At 44.6% G+C, this 19,032-nt stretch overlaps 1 protein-coding gene across 1 annotated transcript; it reads right to left on the bottom strand.

The window, feature by feature from the left end:
• Positions 1–13,473: 13,473 nt before the first annotated feature.
• LOC109760463 (glutamate receptor 3.1-like) lies at positions 13,474–18,648 on the bottom strand. The gene is made up of 7 exons (XM_020319282.4): positions 18,485–18,648; positions 17,173–17,514; positions 15,731–17,073; positions 15,375–15,652; positions 14,946–14,977; positions 14,446–14,852; positions 13,474–14,083 (listed from the first exon to the last, which is right to left on the bottom strand). The coding sequence occupies exons 2-7, from the start codon at positions 17,435–17,437 to the stop codon at positions 13,634–13,636; spliced, it is 2,775 nt and encodes a 924-aa protein (XP_020174871.1). The 5' UTR covers positions 17,438–17,514; positions 18,485–18,648; the 3' UTR covers positions 13,474–13,633.
• Positions 18,649–19,032: the final 384 nt, after the last annotated feature.

Raw genomic sequence — 19,032 nt, 5'->3', positions numbered from 1 at the left:
CGGCGGCGGCCGGGCCGAGCCTGGCAGTGGACGGGCCGGAGAGACCGGATCCACGGCGAGGAGGGCCTCGGTCGGGCATAGGCGGATCCGCGGGGTGGCCGAGCGGCAAGGAGGGCTACGGCCGGGCACGGGACGAGCAGGTCCCGGTTGGATCCGCGGCGAGGGGTGGCCGAGCCTGGCCGTGGATAGGCCGGGGAGGCCGGATCGAGCAGGCCCCGGCGGATCCACGACGAGGAGGACCGGGCGGAGCTCAGGTCGGGGGCGGCCGGAATCGGCCAGAGAGCAGCATCAGCCGGATGGCAAGGGGACGAAGCGAATCAGGGGAGGCGAGCTAGCACGGAGTTGCAGCGTGCAAGAGAGAGAGGAACCTAACATCTGATACCATGTTGGATAAACAGCAACTAGTATTCACTGAGGGCCAAAGGCCATTACATATACATGTGTGGTGAAATGCAGGAAACCCCTTATACAACGGGGAAGAACCGAAAAAGGACTATACACATCTGACAAATGCCAGAACCAAAACAGATGCATTACGAACCTGCAGGAATTTCCTCTTTGTAGTCCAGTGCATTTGTCTTGCTGTAAGACTTAAGGGAGACAAGTAGCTAGCTCAGGATCGATCTGGCTCACTCGCATCTCAGACCTACCAGAAAGAGTACAGTTGCATCAACTGGAGCTAATCCATCAATAATATTACAGTGTAGGCATAGAGTTGGAGAAACAAAAACTGGAGACGCCTATTCTTCTTCACTTCTTAATAAGGTCTTTAACACATTTTTCTGGCTACCACCCTAAGATAAGCTTCAAAGTTGCCCTGGACTAAAACTGAGACAAAACAGAGTATGTGAGCACAAAAAAAAACTAGCACATTTTTTGTGCGGCTTTATCTAAATTAGTTTATGAATGAGCATCATATTTTAGTGCTACAATCTACAGGCATCGCCACACGGTCGATAGACTCGATCCGCTGCATACCATCTAACTGAAGTACCCACACACTACTACGCCCAATCAAACACATGAACAGGCCACGCTGCCAAACGCCAAGTCTGAACTGGCACAGTATCCCCCAAAATAGAGAAAAGCTAATCTCCCATGCACGGGAGGTACCGTGCATGCATGCGCCGTTGGTTTGCTTGGAGATCCGATGCCATGCATTTATACCGCTGGCAGTTAGTTAGTTATTTCTTTCATCACATGCAAGTACACTGTTCCACCTACGTTCCACCATTTCATACTTTTTCATTTTATTTCCAAGTTCAAATCTAATTGGTCTTATGAACCAAAAGTACAATTTATGATCCGGTTTCATATTTGTGTTTTTGACAACGAGACCTTTGAAAAGAGACCACTTTTGAATATATTTCAATAATTTTTAAAATTTAAATTCTGAAACATAGTGAAACACTATAAGAGTACACATAACTATGCCATGTTTTGTTAAACACTAGATAAGGCCAAAGTTTTGTTGCAATAAAATATATTAATATTTACAAACTTTTAGATTACTAAGAATCAGTTTGATACACATTGGCACACAATGTATCATTATGAAATGCAACGGAACATGGGGAGCCATAGTGAAACAATAAGATAATAATTTTGTGAAATGTACATTATTAAAATTTTCACATGGAATTAATAAATATGTATGGAACAAGTTCGAAGCATGGTGATTTAGTTGTCAAAAATTAATTTCTAAAAATATATTCAATATTGGTCTTGTTTTAAAGACTTTGTAAAAAACACAATTGTGCAAACAGAATGTAAAGCAAACTTTTATTTCAACATGCATTAGGCATCTATTTACTTGAATCACTAGTAGAAAAGGGTCAAATGTCAAGCACATTAGTGCCGGTTTGCTTTTGAGCCGGCACTAATGTGTGCATTAGTGCCGGTTCCAACGGCTAGCCAGCCGCTTTCATTAGTACCGGTTCGTGGCCGACCTTTAGCACCGGTTCGTGCTACGGACCGGTACTAAAGTGAGAGGTGGAAGGATGTTGTCAGTCCGGGGCCCCTCCAGCACCTTTAGTACCGGTTCGTGGCACGAACCGGTGCTAAAGGTCGTCGTACATAAGCCCTTCGTCCACCCGAGCTCGCTCTGTTCTTCCCCTTTCCCCTCTCCTCTCTGTTCTTCCCCTCTTCCTCTCGAGCTCATCACACATTTTGCCCAAAATTTGTCAAGATTTGAAGGCCCCCATCCATTCAAATGACCACAAAGGTTAGCAACTTTGTCCTTTCATCTCTCATTGCTAGATTAGCTCTTGCAATGCTTTGTATAGTGATTAATTTATGAGTTTAGTAATTTGGTAGAAAATATATGTGCTAGTATTTGACTTATATGAAATTTGTGGTCAAAACTAACACTTAGTTTGCATATGTAGGTGTGGTTTACTTAGTGCCTTCTAAATCTCCATCGTAACCACAGTCGATCGCCCACACCGTTCCGTCGCCGGCACCACCTTGTGGTGAGCCTCTTGTTCATGAATGTTTTACATTACCAAATTGATGTTTGTGTGATTTGGATATATAGTTACTCGTATAATTATCTTACCCGTACATTGTTTGTTATACATAGTGCCATGGTTTTGATATCCGTCCCCGTCGGCCCTCGTCCTTGTTATGATTCGGATGTGGTATATTCTCTTTTAAAACTAGTTGTTGCATTTCGTGTTTATGACAAATTATGCCCATCAAGTTGACATAGATATTTTTGTCTAGGAGGTTTGTGAACCGGAAATTCCAACCGACCCTATTGTCGAGAGGTTAAATTTAGTTGAAAGAGAAAACGAGTATTTGAAAGAAAAATTGAAAAGAATTGAGGGGGAGAAGATGGAATTGGAGTTGCATGTTGCCGATGTCGTCGATGATCACAAGATCAAGATGGAGAAAATGCGTTTGAAGATTAGAAAGATTAGAAAATATGCCATTGATAGTGAGGCTTGGTATCATTATGTTGTTGGATCAATTGTCACCTTAGTTGCGATCTTGATCGCATTTGTTGTTGCATTTAAATTCTTTAGTTAGAGAGTTATTTGTTTGTTGCATTTAAGGCTTGTATGAACTTTATGTATGAACTTGTATTAATTTGGTCTATTCGGTGTTGTGTAATGAAGATGAGCCGACAATGGATGAACGATGACCGATGCTCTCCCGAGTTCATTAATGGCGTGCAAACTTTTCTGCTTGCGGCTGAGGCAAACAAGCGGGCGGATGGTTTTATGCCTTGTCCATGTTTAGTCTGTAAGAATGATCACAATTACTCTACGTCAAGAACCATTCACGTCCACCTGTTTAAGTCCCGGTTTCATGCCCCACTATAATGTTTGGACCAAGCACGGAGAAAGAGGGGTTATGATGGAAGACAATGAAGAAGAAGAGGACGACGACAACTATCCTGGCCATGGGTTCCCTGAATACGATGATACAACAATGAGGGAAGAAGCTGAGCCGGCAATGCGGGAAGAAGCTGAAGAAGAGGCATCAGATGAGCCCGCTGATGATCTAGGTCGGGCCATTGCCGATGCAAAGAGAAACTGCGCAAGTGATTTGGAGAAGAAGAAGTTGCAGCGCATGTTAGAGGATCACAAGAAATTGTTGTACCCGAATTGCGAAGCTGACAAGAAAAAGTTGGGCACCACACTGGAATTGCTGCAATGGAAGGCAGAGAATGGTGTATCTGACAAGGGATTTGGAAAGTTGCTGGTAATGATAAAGAATATGCTTCCAAAGGACAACGAATTGCCCGAGAGTACGTACGAAGCAAAGAAGGCTGTCTGCCCTCTAGGGTTAGAGGTGCAGAAGATACATGCATGCCCTAATGACTGCATCCTCTACCGCGGTGAGTACGAGGATTTGAACGCTTGCCCGGTATGCGGTGCATTGCGCTATAAGATCAGGCGCGATGACCCTGGTGATGTCGAGGGCGAGTGCCCCAGGAAGAAGATTCCTGCCAAGGTGATGTGGTATGCTCCTATAATACCACGGTTGAAACGTTTGTTCCAAAACAAAGAGCATGCCAAGGCGATGCGATGGCACAGAGAAGACCGTAAGAAAGACGGAAAGTTGAGAGTACCCGCTGACGGGTCGCAGTGGAGAAAAATTGAGAGAAAGTACGGGAAGGAGTTTGCAGATGACACAAGGAACGTATGGTTTGGTCTAAGCGCAGATGGCATTAATACTTTTGGGGAGCAGAGCAGCAACCATAGCACCTGGCCTATGACTCTATGTTTGTATAACCTTCCTCCTTGGTTGTGCATGAAGTGGAAGTTCATTATGATGCCAGTGCTCATCCAAGGCCCTAAGCAACCCGGCAACGACATTGATGTGTACCTAAGGCCATTAGTTGAAGAACTCTTACAGCTGTGGAATGGAACAGGTGTACGTGCGTGGAATGAGCACTTGGGGGAAGAATTTGACCTAAAGGCCTTGCTGTTCGTGACCATCAATGATTGGCCTGCTCTCAGTAACCTTTCAGGACAGACAAACAAGGAATACCGCACATGCACGCACTGTTTGGATGATACCGACAGTGTATATTTGGACAATTGTAGGAAGAATGTGTACCTGGGACATCGTCGATTTCTTCCGAGCAGGCATCCCGTAAGAAAGAAAGGCAAGCATTTCAAAGGTGAGGCGGATCACCGGACGAAGCCTCGCCACCGTACTGGTGCTGATGTACATGATATGGTCAAGGATTTGAAGGTAGTCTTTGGAAAGGGTCCTGGCGGACAACCTGTTCCGAATGATGCTGACGGACGCGCACCCATGTGGAAGAAGAAATCTATATTTTGGGACCTGCCCTATTGGAAAGATCTAGAGGTCCGCTCTGCAATCGAAGTGATGCACGTGACGAAGAATCTTTGCGTGACCCTGCTTGGCTTCTTGGGCGTGTATGGGAAGACAAAAGATACACCTGAGGCACGGGAGGACCAGCAACGTATGCATGGAAAAGACGGCATACATCAGGGTCATGCCAGCTACGCTCTTACCAAAGAAGAGAAGGAAATCTTCTTTGAATGTCTACTCAGTATTAAGGTACCGTCTGGCTTCTCGTCGAATATAAAGGGAATAATAAACATGGCGGAGAAAAAGTTCCAGAACCTAAAGTCTCATGACTGCCACATGATTATGACGCAACTGCTTCCGGTTGCATTGAGGGGGCTTCTACCGGATAACGTTCGATTAGCCATTGTGAAGCTATGCGTGCATTCCTCAACGTTCGATTAGTCTTGTCAGTTTTGAGTTGGTGTTCCCACCATCCTTCTTCAACATCATGACGCACGTCCTAGTTCACCTATGCGAAGAGATTAGCGTTTTGGGTCCTGTATTTCTACACAATATGTTCCCCTTTGAGAGGTTCATGGGAGTCTTAAAGAAATATGTTCATAACCGTGCTAGGCCAGAAGGAAGCATCTCCAAGGGCCATGAAAATTAGGAGGTCATTGAGTTTTGTATTAACTTTATTCCTGACCTTAAGCCGATTGGTGTTCCTGAATCGCGGCATAAGGGCAGACTAGATGGAAAAGGCACGCTAGGAGGGAATCAAAAAATATGTATGGACGGACATTCTCTCACTGAAGCACACTACACAGTTATACAGAATTCCGCCTTGGTGGCTCCGTATATGGACGAACACAAGAATTTTCTACGCTCCAAACACCCGGAGCGGTCTGATGACTGGATTACACGTGAACAAACCAGGAGTTTCGCCGGCTGGTTGCAGACACGTACCATGCATGACGCCTCTATTGAAGATGACGTGTACTCGCTGTCCCAGTTACCATCTACGAATATAATGACTTTCAAAGGGTACGAGATAAATGGTAATACATTTTACACGATCGCCCAAGATAAGAAGAGCACCAACCAAAACAGTGGTGTCTGCTTTGATGCAACAACCAAGACGGGAAAGGAAACATATTATGGTTACATAGAGGAGATATGGGAACTTGACTATGGACGTGATTTGAAGGTCCCTTTGTTTCGGTGCAAATGGGTCAATATGACACGATATGGGGTAATGGAAGACCCGCAGTATGGAAAGACAACAGTGGATCTCAACAATCTTGCGTATGCAGATGAACCATTCGTCCTAGCTAATGATGTGGCACAGGTTTTCTATGTGAAGGATATGTGTACCAAGCCGAGAAAAAGAAAAGATAAGGAAGCGACTACATCATACGATGAGCCAAAGCGCCACATAGTTCTTTCTGGGAAGAGAAACATCGTGGGAGTGGATGACAAGACAGACATGTCAGAAAATTATGAAATGAAATTGCTCCATTCACAGTGAATATTGACCCGAGCATCCAGTTAAATGATGAAGATTTTCCATGGCTACGGCGCAAAGGGACATATGCGAAGAAAAAGTTACACACCCAAAGATCTGGGATGTGATCGGCTTCACTATCATCAATTTCTTCTGTGTTTCACACCCAGGAAGGAATCTCTGTAATAGTTAGGGTAGTTATGTGTTTTGACATTTGAAACGCGAAGAAATTTTATGTGCAAACAAATTCTTTCATGCATTTACTGATTTTTTCAGCTAAATGACCCTGAAATTGAAAAGCATTTCAAATGAACCCAGAAAAGGTTGAAAGTTGGCATGGTATCATAATTTCACCCACATAGCATGTGCAAAAAAATAGAGAGGGTTACCGCAAAAACTGGATGCACTTCGTGTATAAAATGGACAATCTCTTTCGAAGTATCAGGGTTTCGGACAAAAACTCATCCGTTACAAAGGGATTTCATTTTTTAAATAACCTAAGCATTACCAAATTGAATATAATGATAAAACACACTAATATTAAACATAAGATAAAAGAATCACTGAAAATCTATTTTCAAAGTTAAGTTATTCACAAACTAGTGATTCACACAAATTTCAAATAATTCAAAATGTAAACTATTCAAATTTGTAAACTACCGGCATTAACAGAAACTTTGTAATTTTTTGTACCTAAAGCAAAAATATTCCCAAAGAAACTCTAAATACAGCAAAAAACAACTCAAAAATAAATAAACCAAAAATAAATAAAGCAAAAAAAAGAAAATAAAAAAGCCCACCTACTGGGCCAGAGCGGCCTGCATACGACTAGAAACCCAACCTGTAGTTGGGCCAGGATGCAGGCCCGCAAGCCCAGTAGGCCCACAGGCAGAGTAGGAGAGGTAGGCCCAGAAGGCCTACTATTGAGAGGAGCTCAATGCAGTGCCCGCATCGGGGCTTATAAACTGGTCCTGGCGCTCCTCAACTAGCGAGGTGGGACTAAACTTCTGCGCCCCTCGCCTAGCAGCGCACACCCTTTAGTACCGGGTGGTGGCTCCAACCGATACTAAAGGGGGGTCTTTAGTACCGGTTGGTGCCACCACCCGGTACTAAAGGGGTGCGCTTCCCGCCGCTTGGGCCGGCCAAATTTGACCTTTATTACCGGTTGGTGGCTCCAACCGGTACTAAAGGCCCATCCTATATAAGTAGCACTTAGAAATTTCGTCAGTTTTCATCTGCTTCTTCTCCTCTGCCCCGTCGCCCGCCGCCCCCGTCGCTGCCCCCGTCAACGCCCCCGTCGCCACCCCTCGTCGACGCCCCCGTCGCCGCCCCGTCCCCGTCGTCGCCGCCCCGGCCATCCCCGTCCCCGTCGTCGCCGCCCCCGTCGCTGCCCCCCTCGTCGCCATCCGCGTCATCGTAGCAATTTTTCTGTTTTTTAGTTATAGAAATATTAGAAATGTTAGTTATATATATAGAAATGTTAGAAATTTTAGAATTAGTTTTAGTTAGATGAATTAGATTAATGTCAAATTGTTAGAATTTGCATATAGAATTTTAGTTATCACAATCCAATCTTTTAAAAAATGTTACTTTTTGCGGGCATATAGTATTTGTTCTCGACGATGCCCGGCCCGCATCCTCGCCGTCGACCCGTTCGCGACGACGTCCGGCTGACCCATGTCCGGGATTGGGCTCCGCCGGGCTGGCATTGGGAGGTGCTACCTGGAGGGGCGCGCCGCTTGGTGAGGGACCCAGCCTCGAGTCCCGTCGTCGACCCTGATCTCCTTTAGTGGCATTCGCGTGGGCCACATTCGGTGCAGAGGGAGCCGGCCCCGCCAGAGGTGGTGCGTCGTCGTGTCAGGGAGGAGGACGAGCACGTCCATCGCTACATGGCTGCTATGGACGTCAGGTTCTCCAATACCTGGCAGGTTCTTTGGGCAGATGACCGGAGATATGATTCTGTGATGGTTCCTTGTCTTTGGGTGTCCACTGCCCGCGCCCCAGGAACCGCGAGTGGCCTAGATTCTTCTATAGTATTCGATCTTTATTAGCTACCTAGCCAGTGATGTATTCGAGATTATATATTATTCGAGACGATGTATTCGAGATTATATATTATTCGAGACGATGCATATTATGTATTATATGATTCAGTTTTTCCTTATTGATTGCATCCATGCATTGTAATTTGAATACTTAATTGTTTTATATTTCTTTTGTATTAGTTAAATAAAAGCTATGGCGGACAATACCGGCAGAGAGGGAGAAGAGGCCCTGTTCGAGATCATACGCAGCCCTAGCAGGCCAGATGATCTAAATGAAGCAAATGACGGCTCCCAATATCTGAACAATACCGGGGAGGGTGATGATAAGATATTCAATCTCGACGACCGAGCTGATGAAGTCATGAACTATGATTATGATTATGATGACGCAGACAATGATTATGATGACGAATACAATGTTGATCTTGAAATAACAAAGACTACCGGCGAGGTATATTTATATAAGCAGTCATCTAGTGATCATCACATGTTTTTTTATTTGAAGATATATTAACGAATCGATCTTTCTTCTTTCAGCCCTCCGGATCGAGCAAATCTGCTTCTACAGACAGCAGGACAAAGCGCGGCCCGAGCAAAAAGTTGAAGGAGGGTGTAAAGTACAACATCGATTCCATCAAAGCTAGTGGCGAACCCCTCACGCCTAAGAACATTGCGAGCAAGTTCGTTCGTCAGTGCGGAGTTCTTGTGAAGGACCAAATCCCGATCTCCATTCAAGAATGGAAAGAGCCAAAAACTAAACGCCCAGATAATACTTGGGTCGACGACAGAGCAAAACAAAAGCTTTGGAAATCTCTGATGGAACATTTCACCCTACCAGATTATTTCACTGATGCAGATGTGCAGAAAGTCAAGGACGCTGCTCTTAAGAAGATGGCAATTGCATTCAACACCCACAAGAAAACTGTATGGGCCAACTACCTCACTGCAGAAAGGAAGACTCCAGAATTCAAGGGAACACTGGAGAAGCAAAGAGAACACTGGCCCGCTTTCGTGAAATTCAAGGAATCAGAATTATCTAAGGAACGTCGAGAAAAAACAAGGCCAATGCCGCAAAAAAGACGCAGTTCCATAGGCTGGGTCCAGGTGGCTACGCGGTGGCAATGCCTAAGTGGGATAAGTCTGAGCAAGAGATGGAGGATGCAGGGGTCACTCCGGTTACTAGAAGCTGGCCCCCCAGGTGCAGAACTTGGTTCTATGCGCATGGGGGGGCGTTGGACCCGAAGACAGGCCTGGTTTCGAAGAAGGCAAGTCTAAACGGAGCAGAAGAAAAGTTACTTGACGCAATAGAAGATGCTCGAAAGGGGGTGTTCACGCCCAACAGAGAGAACGACGAGCTTACGCGCGCCCTGGGAAATCCTGAACACCCGGGAAAAACACGAGGCAAGGGCGTTATTCCCTGGTATGAGGGCTTTTCGGAATGGAACGACGACTACAGGACCCGTGCAAGAAAGAAGATGGAGGAGGAGAAGAAGAGGAAGCTGGAGGAGGAGCAGAGGAAGCAGGACGCGGAACGCCTTCAAGGCCTAGAAGCAAGGCACGCGGACTTGGCACTCAAATTCCAGCAGCAGCAGCAGCAGATCGACTCACTTAGCCAGGAAAGGGGGTCTCAGCAGCGGCAGCAGCAAGCGGATGATCATCCAGCATTGGATAGCACCGTCCCATCCATGCCGAGAAGCAGCGTTGGTTCCGCCCCGGGCGACGCACTGCTGGATACATACCCTGTGGATGACATCATAGAGAACACTAACTGTGAGCTACACTACAAAATGAAGAACATATCCATGAAGGTGGCGAACGTCGTTGCTTTTACAATTACCCCCGGAGCAACCTTCCATTGCGCCCCGATTCCAGAGGGCTATGCTCGTGTCTTGGTTGATGAGGTGGCCCATATTCGGGGCTAGAGCTTGACATTCCTGGAGGTGACGACGAGCAAACACTGGGAGAGGCCATACATCGTTTCATCCTATGGAAAAAGGATTGCATCATCTTTCGAAGTCCACCGACACCGCGTCTGCCGACTCCTCCTCGAAGTCCGCCACCGTGTCAGCAGACTCCCGCTCCTCCAAGTCCGCCACCGTGTCAGGCCACACCTCCTGCTTCAAGTCCGGCACAGCGTCAGGCCACACCTCCTGCTTCAAGTCCGACACCGTGTCAGGCCACACCTCCTGCTTCAAGTCCGGCACAGCGTCGGGCCACTCCTCCTGCTCCAACTAAGCCACGTCAGCCGTCTCCGCCGCCTAAGCAATCGCAGAAGAGACACGCCGCAGCTATGGTGCGTAGCGGTACGAGTCGAGGTAGTACAGAAAGTACAGGCGGAGACAAGCGATATAAATATGGTCCAAGCAGCCTCGCTCCTCTTCCTCAGAGGCCTTACGACATGACCGAGGAGCAAAACGATGCAATAGTGCGGGCCGAAGTGGACGCTCATTTTCGACCGAAACCGGCAACGCCGCCGAGGGAGAAAGTGCCTGAGGAAAAGATTGACCACTTCATTCGTATGGCTAGACCACCAGCTCCCAAGCCTGTTGACTCAGACTATGAGCGCCAAATCAAGAAGGCACATCGAGCACGACTACAGAAAGAAGCGAGCTCGAGCTCGAGCCAACAAGCAGCTGTCAAAAAATGCGGGAAAACCGTTCCCCAGCCGGGAGAACAGGCGGCGCAATCGACCACCCCCCCCCCCCCCCCCCCCCGCTTGTTGTGCCAACAACACATGAGAGTACGCGCGCCCAATATTATTGTGGGCAAACCGTTTACGTTCCCGAGCTGGGCGATGTGGTAATAACCGAGGAGCATATAATGCAGGCTGAAATGCTCAAGATCACTGTTGGACAACTCCTCGAGATCGAGCCCATGCCTCCGCTTAGAGAGGAGGAAATAAAACGGAAATATGTCCGGGGCCAACCTTTGGTCGAGCCCGAGGAGGTCAAGAACCTCCCAACGAGAATGTATGAATTGCATGATTGGTACATGAAAATTACCAAGATTTCCAATCGAGAGTCCCTCATGGTGCAAGTCGAGGAAGATCATTACTTCCATAAGAAAGTTCTGGCCATTGAGTATTCAGAACTATTTCAGTTATTCAATCAAGATGCACTCGACAAATCTATCGTCAGTTGCTATTGTCTGTAAGTGATTTCTTTCTGTAATTTAAGTCTCAAGCTAGCTCTAGTGCTCATTGATTGATCATTAATAACCTGTAATTATATATCCTCACTATATATTCTTTTCTGTGGTATTATGCAGGATGAAGATGTATGAAATGAAAAAAGCTGGACGCTATGGCATTGGGTTCATTGACCCAAATACTGTTAATGAATACGCATGAAAATTGGAAAGGTGTAGACAAGATGTAGAGAAATGCATGCTAGAGTTCTTGAAGCGCCTCAATAGCAATGAAGATATACTACTTCCTTACAACTTCGAGTGAGTCACACTGTCTTGTACTACAAATTCTGTTTTTGCTTACTAGCTAGATGTTAATAAGTGTATAGGGTTTAGGGTTATAGTTGATTAGTGTTATGCACATGCCCGTTTAATTTATACATGCAAACGTATGCGCATGCAGCTTCCACTGGATCTTATTAGACATTAAAGTTGACGAAGGAAAAGTTGAAGTACTGGACTCACTACTTAAAAAAATAGTGACTACAGCATCGTGAAGGGGATAGTCGACAGGTTATTTCAATCATTATTAACTATATCTCAGCCTATTTAGTTCGTCATTTCCTGATATGAACTATTTTTAATAACCCCTTTATTAATTTTCTTTGCCGGCGGGCAGGGCTTGGGCAAAGTACATCAAGGTGACTCCAGGAAAATGGCGACAAAAGCTATGTTGGTATCGACCCAAGGTAAGTAATTAAGTAGTACTAGCTAGCTAACTACCATCTCTTTAATTCTTGTTTCAATACCATTAATTAATTAACATACTTGATTAATTATTATCTGATTAAATTCTATTGTCGTAAAGGCCCTGAAGCAGGCGCCGGGGACTGAAGTGTGTGCATACTACGTTTGCGAGAACATTCGCATGATGGCGTCCGAAAGGAGCAGATCTGATAGACAGGACTGGGTACGTTTGCCAGAACAATATTCACAAATCTTACATGATTGTCGATATCTAGTCACACAACTAATACACATGCATATTGATCTCCTTCTTAACAGTTCAAATAGGTGCGGGACAAGCTCCTATCAGAGGAGCGCATACGAGCACTTCAAGAGGAAATAGCGGGATTTTTGCTCGACCAGGTCATAGATCCCAAAGGAGAATACTATCACCCGCTACCGCCCCATGAACCACTTGTCATCGTGCTCCGAAGGCACCAAGGCAACATGTAGGAGAAATTGTATATATATATATATATATATATATATATATATATATATATATATATATATATATATATATATATATATATATATATATATATATATATATATACATGTGTATGTGTGAATAATTAATGGTGGTTGTGAGACATTCGATTATATATATGATCAGTTCTACGAGAAAATCTATTTATATATATGCATAACGTGTACAATATGTAGTATCGTAAAATACCAGCAAACAAAAAAGAATTAAATGGAAAACCCAAAATTAATGAAAAATTAAAAATTAAAACCAAAACCCCCCAAACATTTAATACCGGTTGGTGTTATCAATCGGTACTAATGATCTACCAGCACCCGGGCCTGGCTCGTGCCACGTGGTGGAACTTTAGCGCCGGTTCGTGCCGAACCGGTACTAAAGGGGGGGCCTTTAGTCTCCACTCCATAGTGCCGGTTGCAGAACCGGCATTAAAGGCCCTTACGAACCGGTGATAAAGGCCTGTTCTGCACTAGTGAATGAAACCTAGTCAGTACAAATTAACTAGTGCAGAACAGGCCTTTTCATTAAAGGCCCTTACGAACAGGTGATAAAGGCCTGTTCTGCACTAGTGAATGAAACCTAGTCAGTACAAATTAACATGTGAATGTATGTTAGGTGAGAGAAAATAGGGGCCCCACACAGCAATAAAAAATGTGATGGATGTCCCGTGCACGGTAGAAAATCCACACTCCCCCCAAAATACAGTCATGAAAAGGTAAAAACAATATATGTAGGACAGGAGGAGCATTTCAATATTTTTATTTCTTATTAATCCTTCCTTCTCTTATTTCCTAAACTTTGGAATAATTTGGATCGGAGGGAGTACTTAAGAAGTATTTTGAACCCCCCTATACACCCCTGCTGTCCGACTACCAGAACCTATGTTAGTCGACCGCGTAGCTTTCTACACATGAACTAGCTTTCCATATCAATAACGCTGCCGTTTCTGACTGGCCTGGCCGGCCTTTCCATGTCAAGGGAACTAAGGCTGCCCATCGGCGTTGTTGGCGTCGAGCTTCCAGGCAGGCTCATGGATCGCCTCTCCATGTTCTTCGGCGGCTCCTTCCCATGGACGAACGAGATGAATCTTCTGAGGCTCTTCCGCGGTTCATGCCTCAGGTATTTGCATAGCATGATACCAAAGTAGAGTAGCAGCGCGAGAACACATGCCACACCACAGATTAGGAACAGACCAAGGAAGCTCTCAAGGCGGAGCTGGTTCGAGTCGACAAACTCGCTGTTGTCGGTTGTGCACTCCCCTGTATTGAGCCATTTGGAATGGATCCGCTGCAGCTCCCCATTCTCTGACAGAGACAGGATTGCGGTGGAGAGGTCTACTTGCAAAGGGGAGTCCCTTGGAAATGCCTGGCAGAATTAATTTGTAAGGTGCTACATTTCGATTTGCGAAACAAAGTAGCCGCAGATAAGTGCAAGAAAAGTTGCATAATAAACTAGAGACTAGACACAACTATTCAAAGTTAAAACCTCTATTCCAGGACATTAACAGCATAATATTTTGTTCTTATATTCTACTCCCTACGTTCCTAAATATAAGTCTTTGGGAAGATTCCACTATGGACTACATACGGAGCAAAATGAGTGAATCTCCAATCTAAAATGCATCTATGCACATCCGTATGTGGTCCATAGTGGAATCTCTACAAAGACTTATATTTAGGAACGGAGGGAGTAGTTTATATAAAAGTATATGGTTGAACTGTACTTACAAAGCCCCATCCTCTGCTGGTGAAATCTGTGCCAGCTACCGCAATCTTGCAGTAGGTTGACAAAAACAGTTCAACATAGGGGCGCTCGTCAACAATGGCCATAACACCTCCTTCCTTAGGGCCTATCTTGAGGGCTTCCGCGTATTCTTGTGGTGAACCAAGAGCTCTTAGCCTTGACCGTGAGATGTTGAGCTCCTTGACCATGTAGTCTTGTGCAAAAGAACCAACTTGGAAACCAATAGGATCATTGCTATTTTTCAGGTCATCAATTCCTTTTATAGAAGTATCAAGTTGTTGCACGGTCAGGATGGAAGTAAGACTCGCGGTATAGCTGGATACAATTATCAAAACAACAAACAGCCATATGATCAGGACACCACGCCCTAAGGCACTCATAGTATTTTCTCCTGCGAGCAGACATGGATGAAATCACGAGTCATGCCTCAGAACAAAATGTTATAGCCAAGAAAACACATAAGAGAAAAGGTTGGTTTACTCACTGTGTGCGAAGAACAAAGTTGAAAAGCTGAACCTGCAGGCAATAAAATTTGAAATTATACTCACAGTAAGGAATCACGTCATGATAAGAGCATTTGGCAAATACATGTGGAGAAGTACGTGAAAACAGGAAAAAATAGAGCAATGCATCATAAATATCATTAAGCGAATATATATACTGTGCATGTATATATGTCTCACAAGATTATTAAGATAATACTCCCGCCGTCAAAAACACTCTTATATTATGGGACAGAGGGAGTAGTTCATTGGTAATCACTAGATGCTTCATTTAGGTATGTTAACTGGCCAATGCTCTAAGGTGCTCGCTGTATGCAACATATTGCACAAGACTTGTTAAAACATCAACACTTCGAAAACAGGAATGATATACAAGAAGACGATACAAAAGGTAAATGTCAGCTCCTTACGAGAAAATAGTTATTATTTGTTGACATACTGAACCACGGAAATCGTCATTGATCCGATGTTCAAGAACCCAAATAACCACACCCACAATAAGAAAGAACAGCCCTGTAACACACCACATCTCCAAACTAAATGGCTGCAAGAATGCCCAGGACGATGTTATATGCTCTTTAACCGGAGCCAAGATAACCAAGCCTGTTTCAATAAATGGCTGGGTGAAATCAAAAGTTACTGTCCGCCTCATTGTAATTGCAATATCCCCTATAGCTGCATCAAACTCCTGCAGGATAAGATGACCCTGGTCAGCATGGTATATGATGAAATGGTTAGAGGAAGAAAAGAGGCATTCCATACTTACATTTGATTCAATCATCTGTACGAGTTTGTCATAATTAGGATTTTCAGTACCATTCCCAAAAGGTACAAACTTGTAACTAACAGGATAAGGAAGCAAAGCCAATGCCTGAGTAAAGACATCGATGCAATAACCCTTCATTGACCCAGTAGCATTGTCTACCGTGACGATCTCTTTGAAGCTAAATCTGTTGGGAACACCAATTTTCAACTGCTTGGCATTAGAAGGAAAGACCCATCCTCGAGGCCTCTGTGCAGTTTCCCCAGGCCAAATAACATCATAGAGATGCTGATCGGCGAGAGAAATATTAGGAGGCTTTGAATATAGAGCCTCTGGAGAGACAGTCGACAACAAGCCAGAATAGTTTGACCAAAAACCAATGGTCCGCATGCCATTTCCGATGACATTTATGATGTCATACGCAGGGTGAATGAGGTTGCCTACAGCATCGAATTGCACTTGCCCAGATATCCCACTGAAGTTTACCTTTCTAATCTTCTCCAGTAATTTGCTTCCCATGTCAAAAATGCTCATTGCTTCAAGGTGAAGAGTTCCTCCAATTCCATCATGCAAGTCATTTGAAAAGGAAATCCTACCACCATCATCAAAGAAGGCATCCAGAGCCCGAGCTACTGCCCAGACACTATCATAAACATAAAAACCATACGTATTTACACGAAGATCACTGTAGTTGTACTTTTTACTTTGCGTGCCCCATTTGGAGACCAAATTACTCTTCATCTTTGAGTTGGGAATATGTGGCCGTAAAGTAAGAACACCTTGCAGGCCAGATATAGTCTCAGCAGGAACTGATGAATTAGCATCAAGATATGCAGACAGCCAGTCAGTTGCAATCCACACATAGCCGTTGCCCATCATGTTCAGTTGGTTTGCCACAGAGAAAAGCTTGAGTCCAGGTTCAGCTCCAGTATGGAGAACAATAACACGAGGCTCCATATAACTGACACTAACCAACAAATTTATGAGGTCACTCCTTTTAGCGTTGGAAGGAAACCCAACCTTGTAGGATATTTTGCAGCGCTTTAAAGTGAGTGCATCATCCAAAGCAGCAATGCCATTTCTACCATAAACATTATCAATGTATATGGCAGTCACTATCTTCCAGTGGTTGTAGTCAACAACTTCTGCCACAGCCGCCATTTGATAGAGATCACTGGGACCCGTCCTGACAAAGAACGGGAACTGTATCGATGAAAGAGTTGCATCAGAAGCAAAGGACATTAAAGGGACTTGAAGCTCATTTGCTACATATGAAATCATATGAGAAATAGTAGAGCACTGAGGGCCAATGAGTGCAATAACATCAGTCTCCATGAACTGCAAAGCTGATACAAGGAACACGGCATCATTGCCACAACTCCACAACAGAAGTAAAAATTATTTGAAGGTTGCGAAATGAATGAGTGACATTAAAGCTAGCCTACCTTGAACCATGCCAAGGAAACCATCAAAGCAATTTGTATCCTTCATTTGAACCTTTAGTGTAGTTCCATTTAGAACTGTTGGATCGGAGTTGATATCTTCCAAGGCTGTATGGATGGCAACTGCCGCAACACCTCCGGTGGTGGAGTCAAATTGAAGAATAGACCCAATATTCACAACAGGAGGCCCTGTGGCTAAACTCTTGCAGATGCCATTAGGGAAAAGGAGCAGAGAAAGAACCAACAACATGAGAAAAACTATCTCCATTACGCCTCAAATGGCGCAAAGGCTACTGGACACTTGTCTGCATGCTAGCAAACTATTTATGTGTTGGAAACCCCATCCTGTAAGAAAAACCATTAGGCATATGTTATCGTGGTACCAATGCATAATTCTTGTATTCTCCAAAGTAACATAGTCCATGTAAAAGAGTAGCAACATTTGGAGCCTCAGCCCAAACATTTAAAAGAAAACAACAACAAAGAAGGAAAAATCACTTTGAATGAATCAATTGCAGGAATTTTAAACCGCTGGGTTGAATATCGCAAGGAAAAACAACTTGAGAGAACAATGACAGATGATTTGACTAAACACGCTAAGTAAATACACAAAATATAGTAAGCAACACAAAAAGTTGTTATGTTTCTGATTTATAAGACTACTAGAAAGATATAGAATTACAAGGATGGGCCAACAAGCATCCAAGATAGTCAAGAAGCAATGTGGTCCATTAGTGAAAGCTAAAACCTGTGGCGTGGCCATACTACTCTGAACAGATTCCAGTTTCCAGCACATAAATGTGCAGGAGCAGGTGCAAGTGCAGGTGCCAAACTTTAGATTATGCCCTTGTCTCAATCATCAGACAGCAAACAAACAAACAGAACAGAACATACAACTTTATATGTAGTACTATGCTTAAGGCCGGGTGCTTCCTGCAACCAAACAAATGACGGTAAACGGTAAACAAAGAGCGCATATCCCAGCATTTTCATCCGTTTCGTGCACATTTTCAGCAACTGACAGTAAGCAGACTGAAACCTGGGAGAACTGGAACGAGACCAGGCGACCAGCCGGGCCGACACCCTGCGCACAATCCATCGAACACCTTGCGGACGGGCACGCAGAGAGTAGAGCGACCCAGCGGCAACAGAAAGCAAGCAGGGCCGCCATTGCCGGGGCATGAAGCTGCAAGAAGCACACAGCTTTCCCTCCGATTCCTCGCTCGGAGTCCAAAGAAAAGGCGGGCATTGGCGGCATGGAAGTAGGAGACCGGTGGGGATTCGAGAGGCGGGACTGGGAGGGATTTGGACTTACGAGCCGCATTCGGCGCCTCCAAAGAGGAAATCTCGGTCTCCCCTCGGCCGCCGGCTGCTGCGCCGCCCGGCGACGACGACGGATGATACTGCTCAGGGCAGGGCAGGAGAGGAGCAGTACGAGGAGGATCCTATTCACATGGCCGTGACGGGCTTCCGTCTAGTGAGCTTACTGTTACTGTATTCCCATGTTCTACTAAATGTGCACGTGCAACACAGGTTAATATTTAAGCATTATATTGTTTTATTATTTACACGTGGATATTAGGTATGCTATTATTTGTGTGTTAATTTCTTTGATTATGTGATTAGTTAATGTGTATGTGTAATGCGCGTTAATTTGGAAGTATATTAAGTGCATTCGGATATTAAGTAGGATATTATTTGCGTGTTATTATGTGATTAGCACTATATTTGGCATGCAATTAACTGCATGCTAAACGTATTAAGTGCTCGACAGTGAAGCAGTCTATGTCATTGGATTGACATGATTTAATGGCCAAGATTATTTGGATCTGCCCCTTTAGGTCTTTTTATATTGGTATAGAT

The sequence above is a fragment of the Aegilops tauschii genome, chromosome 6 (genome assembly GCF_002575655.3).
Source record: "Aegilops tauschii subsp. strangulata cultivar AL8/78 chromosome 6, Aet v6.0, whole genome shotgun sequence".
NCBI lineage: Eukaryota > Viridiplantae > Streptophyta > Magnoliopsida > Poales > Poaceae > Aegilops > Aegilops tauschii.
The sequence above is the reverse complement of the archived record's forward strand: the minus strand, read 5'-3'. Positions and strand labels throughout refer to the sequence as shown.

Excerpts from the sequence above, each read along its gene's own strand:
- LOC109760463 (XM_020319282.4), bottom strand. The coding sequence starts at position 17,437 with ATGGAGATAGTTTTTCTCATGTTGTTGGTTCTTTCTCTGCTCCTTTTC. Across the intron at positions 14,978-15,374 it reads CAAATAATAACTATTTTCTC|GTTCAGCTTTTCAACTTTGT; the intron begins GTAAGGAGCTGA and ends TATTGCCTGCAG. Across the intron at positions 14,084-14,445 it reads CCAGCAGAGGATGGGGCTTT|GCATTTCCAAGGGACTCCCC; the intron begins GTAAGTACAGTT and ends TAATTCTGCCAG.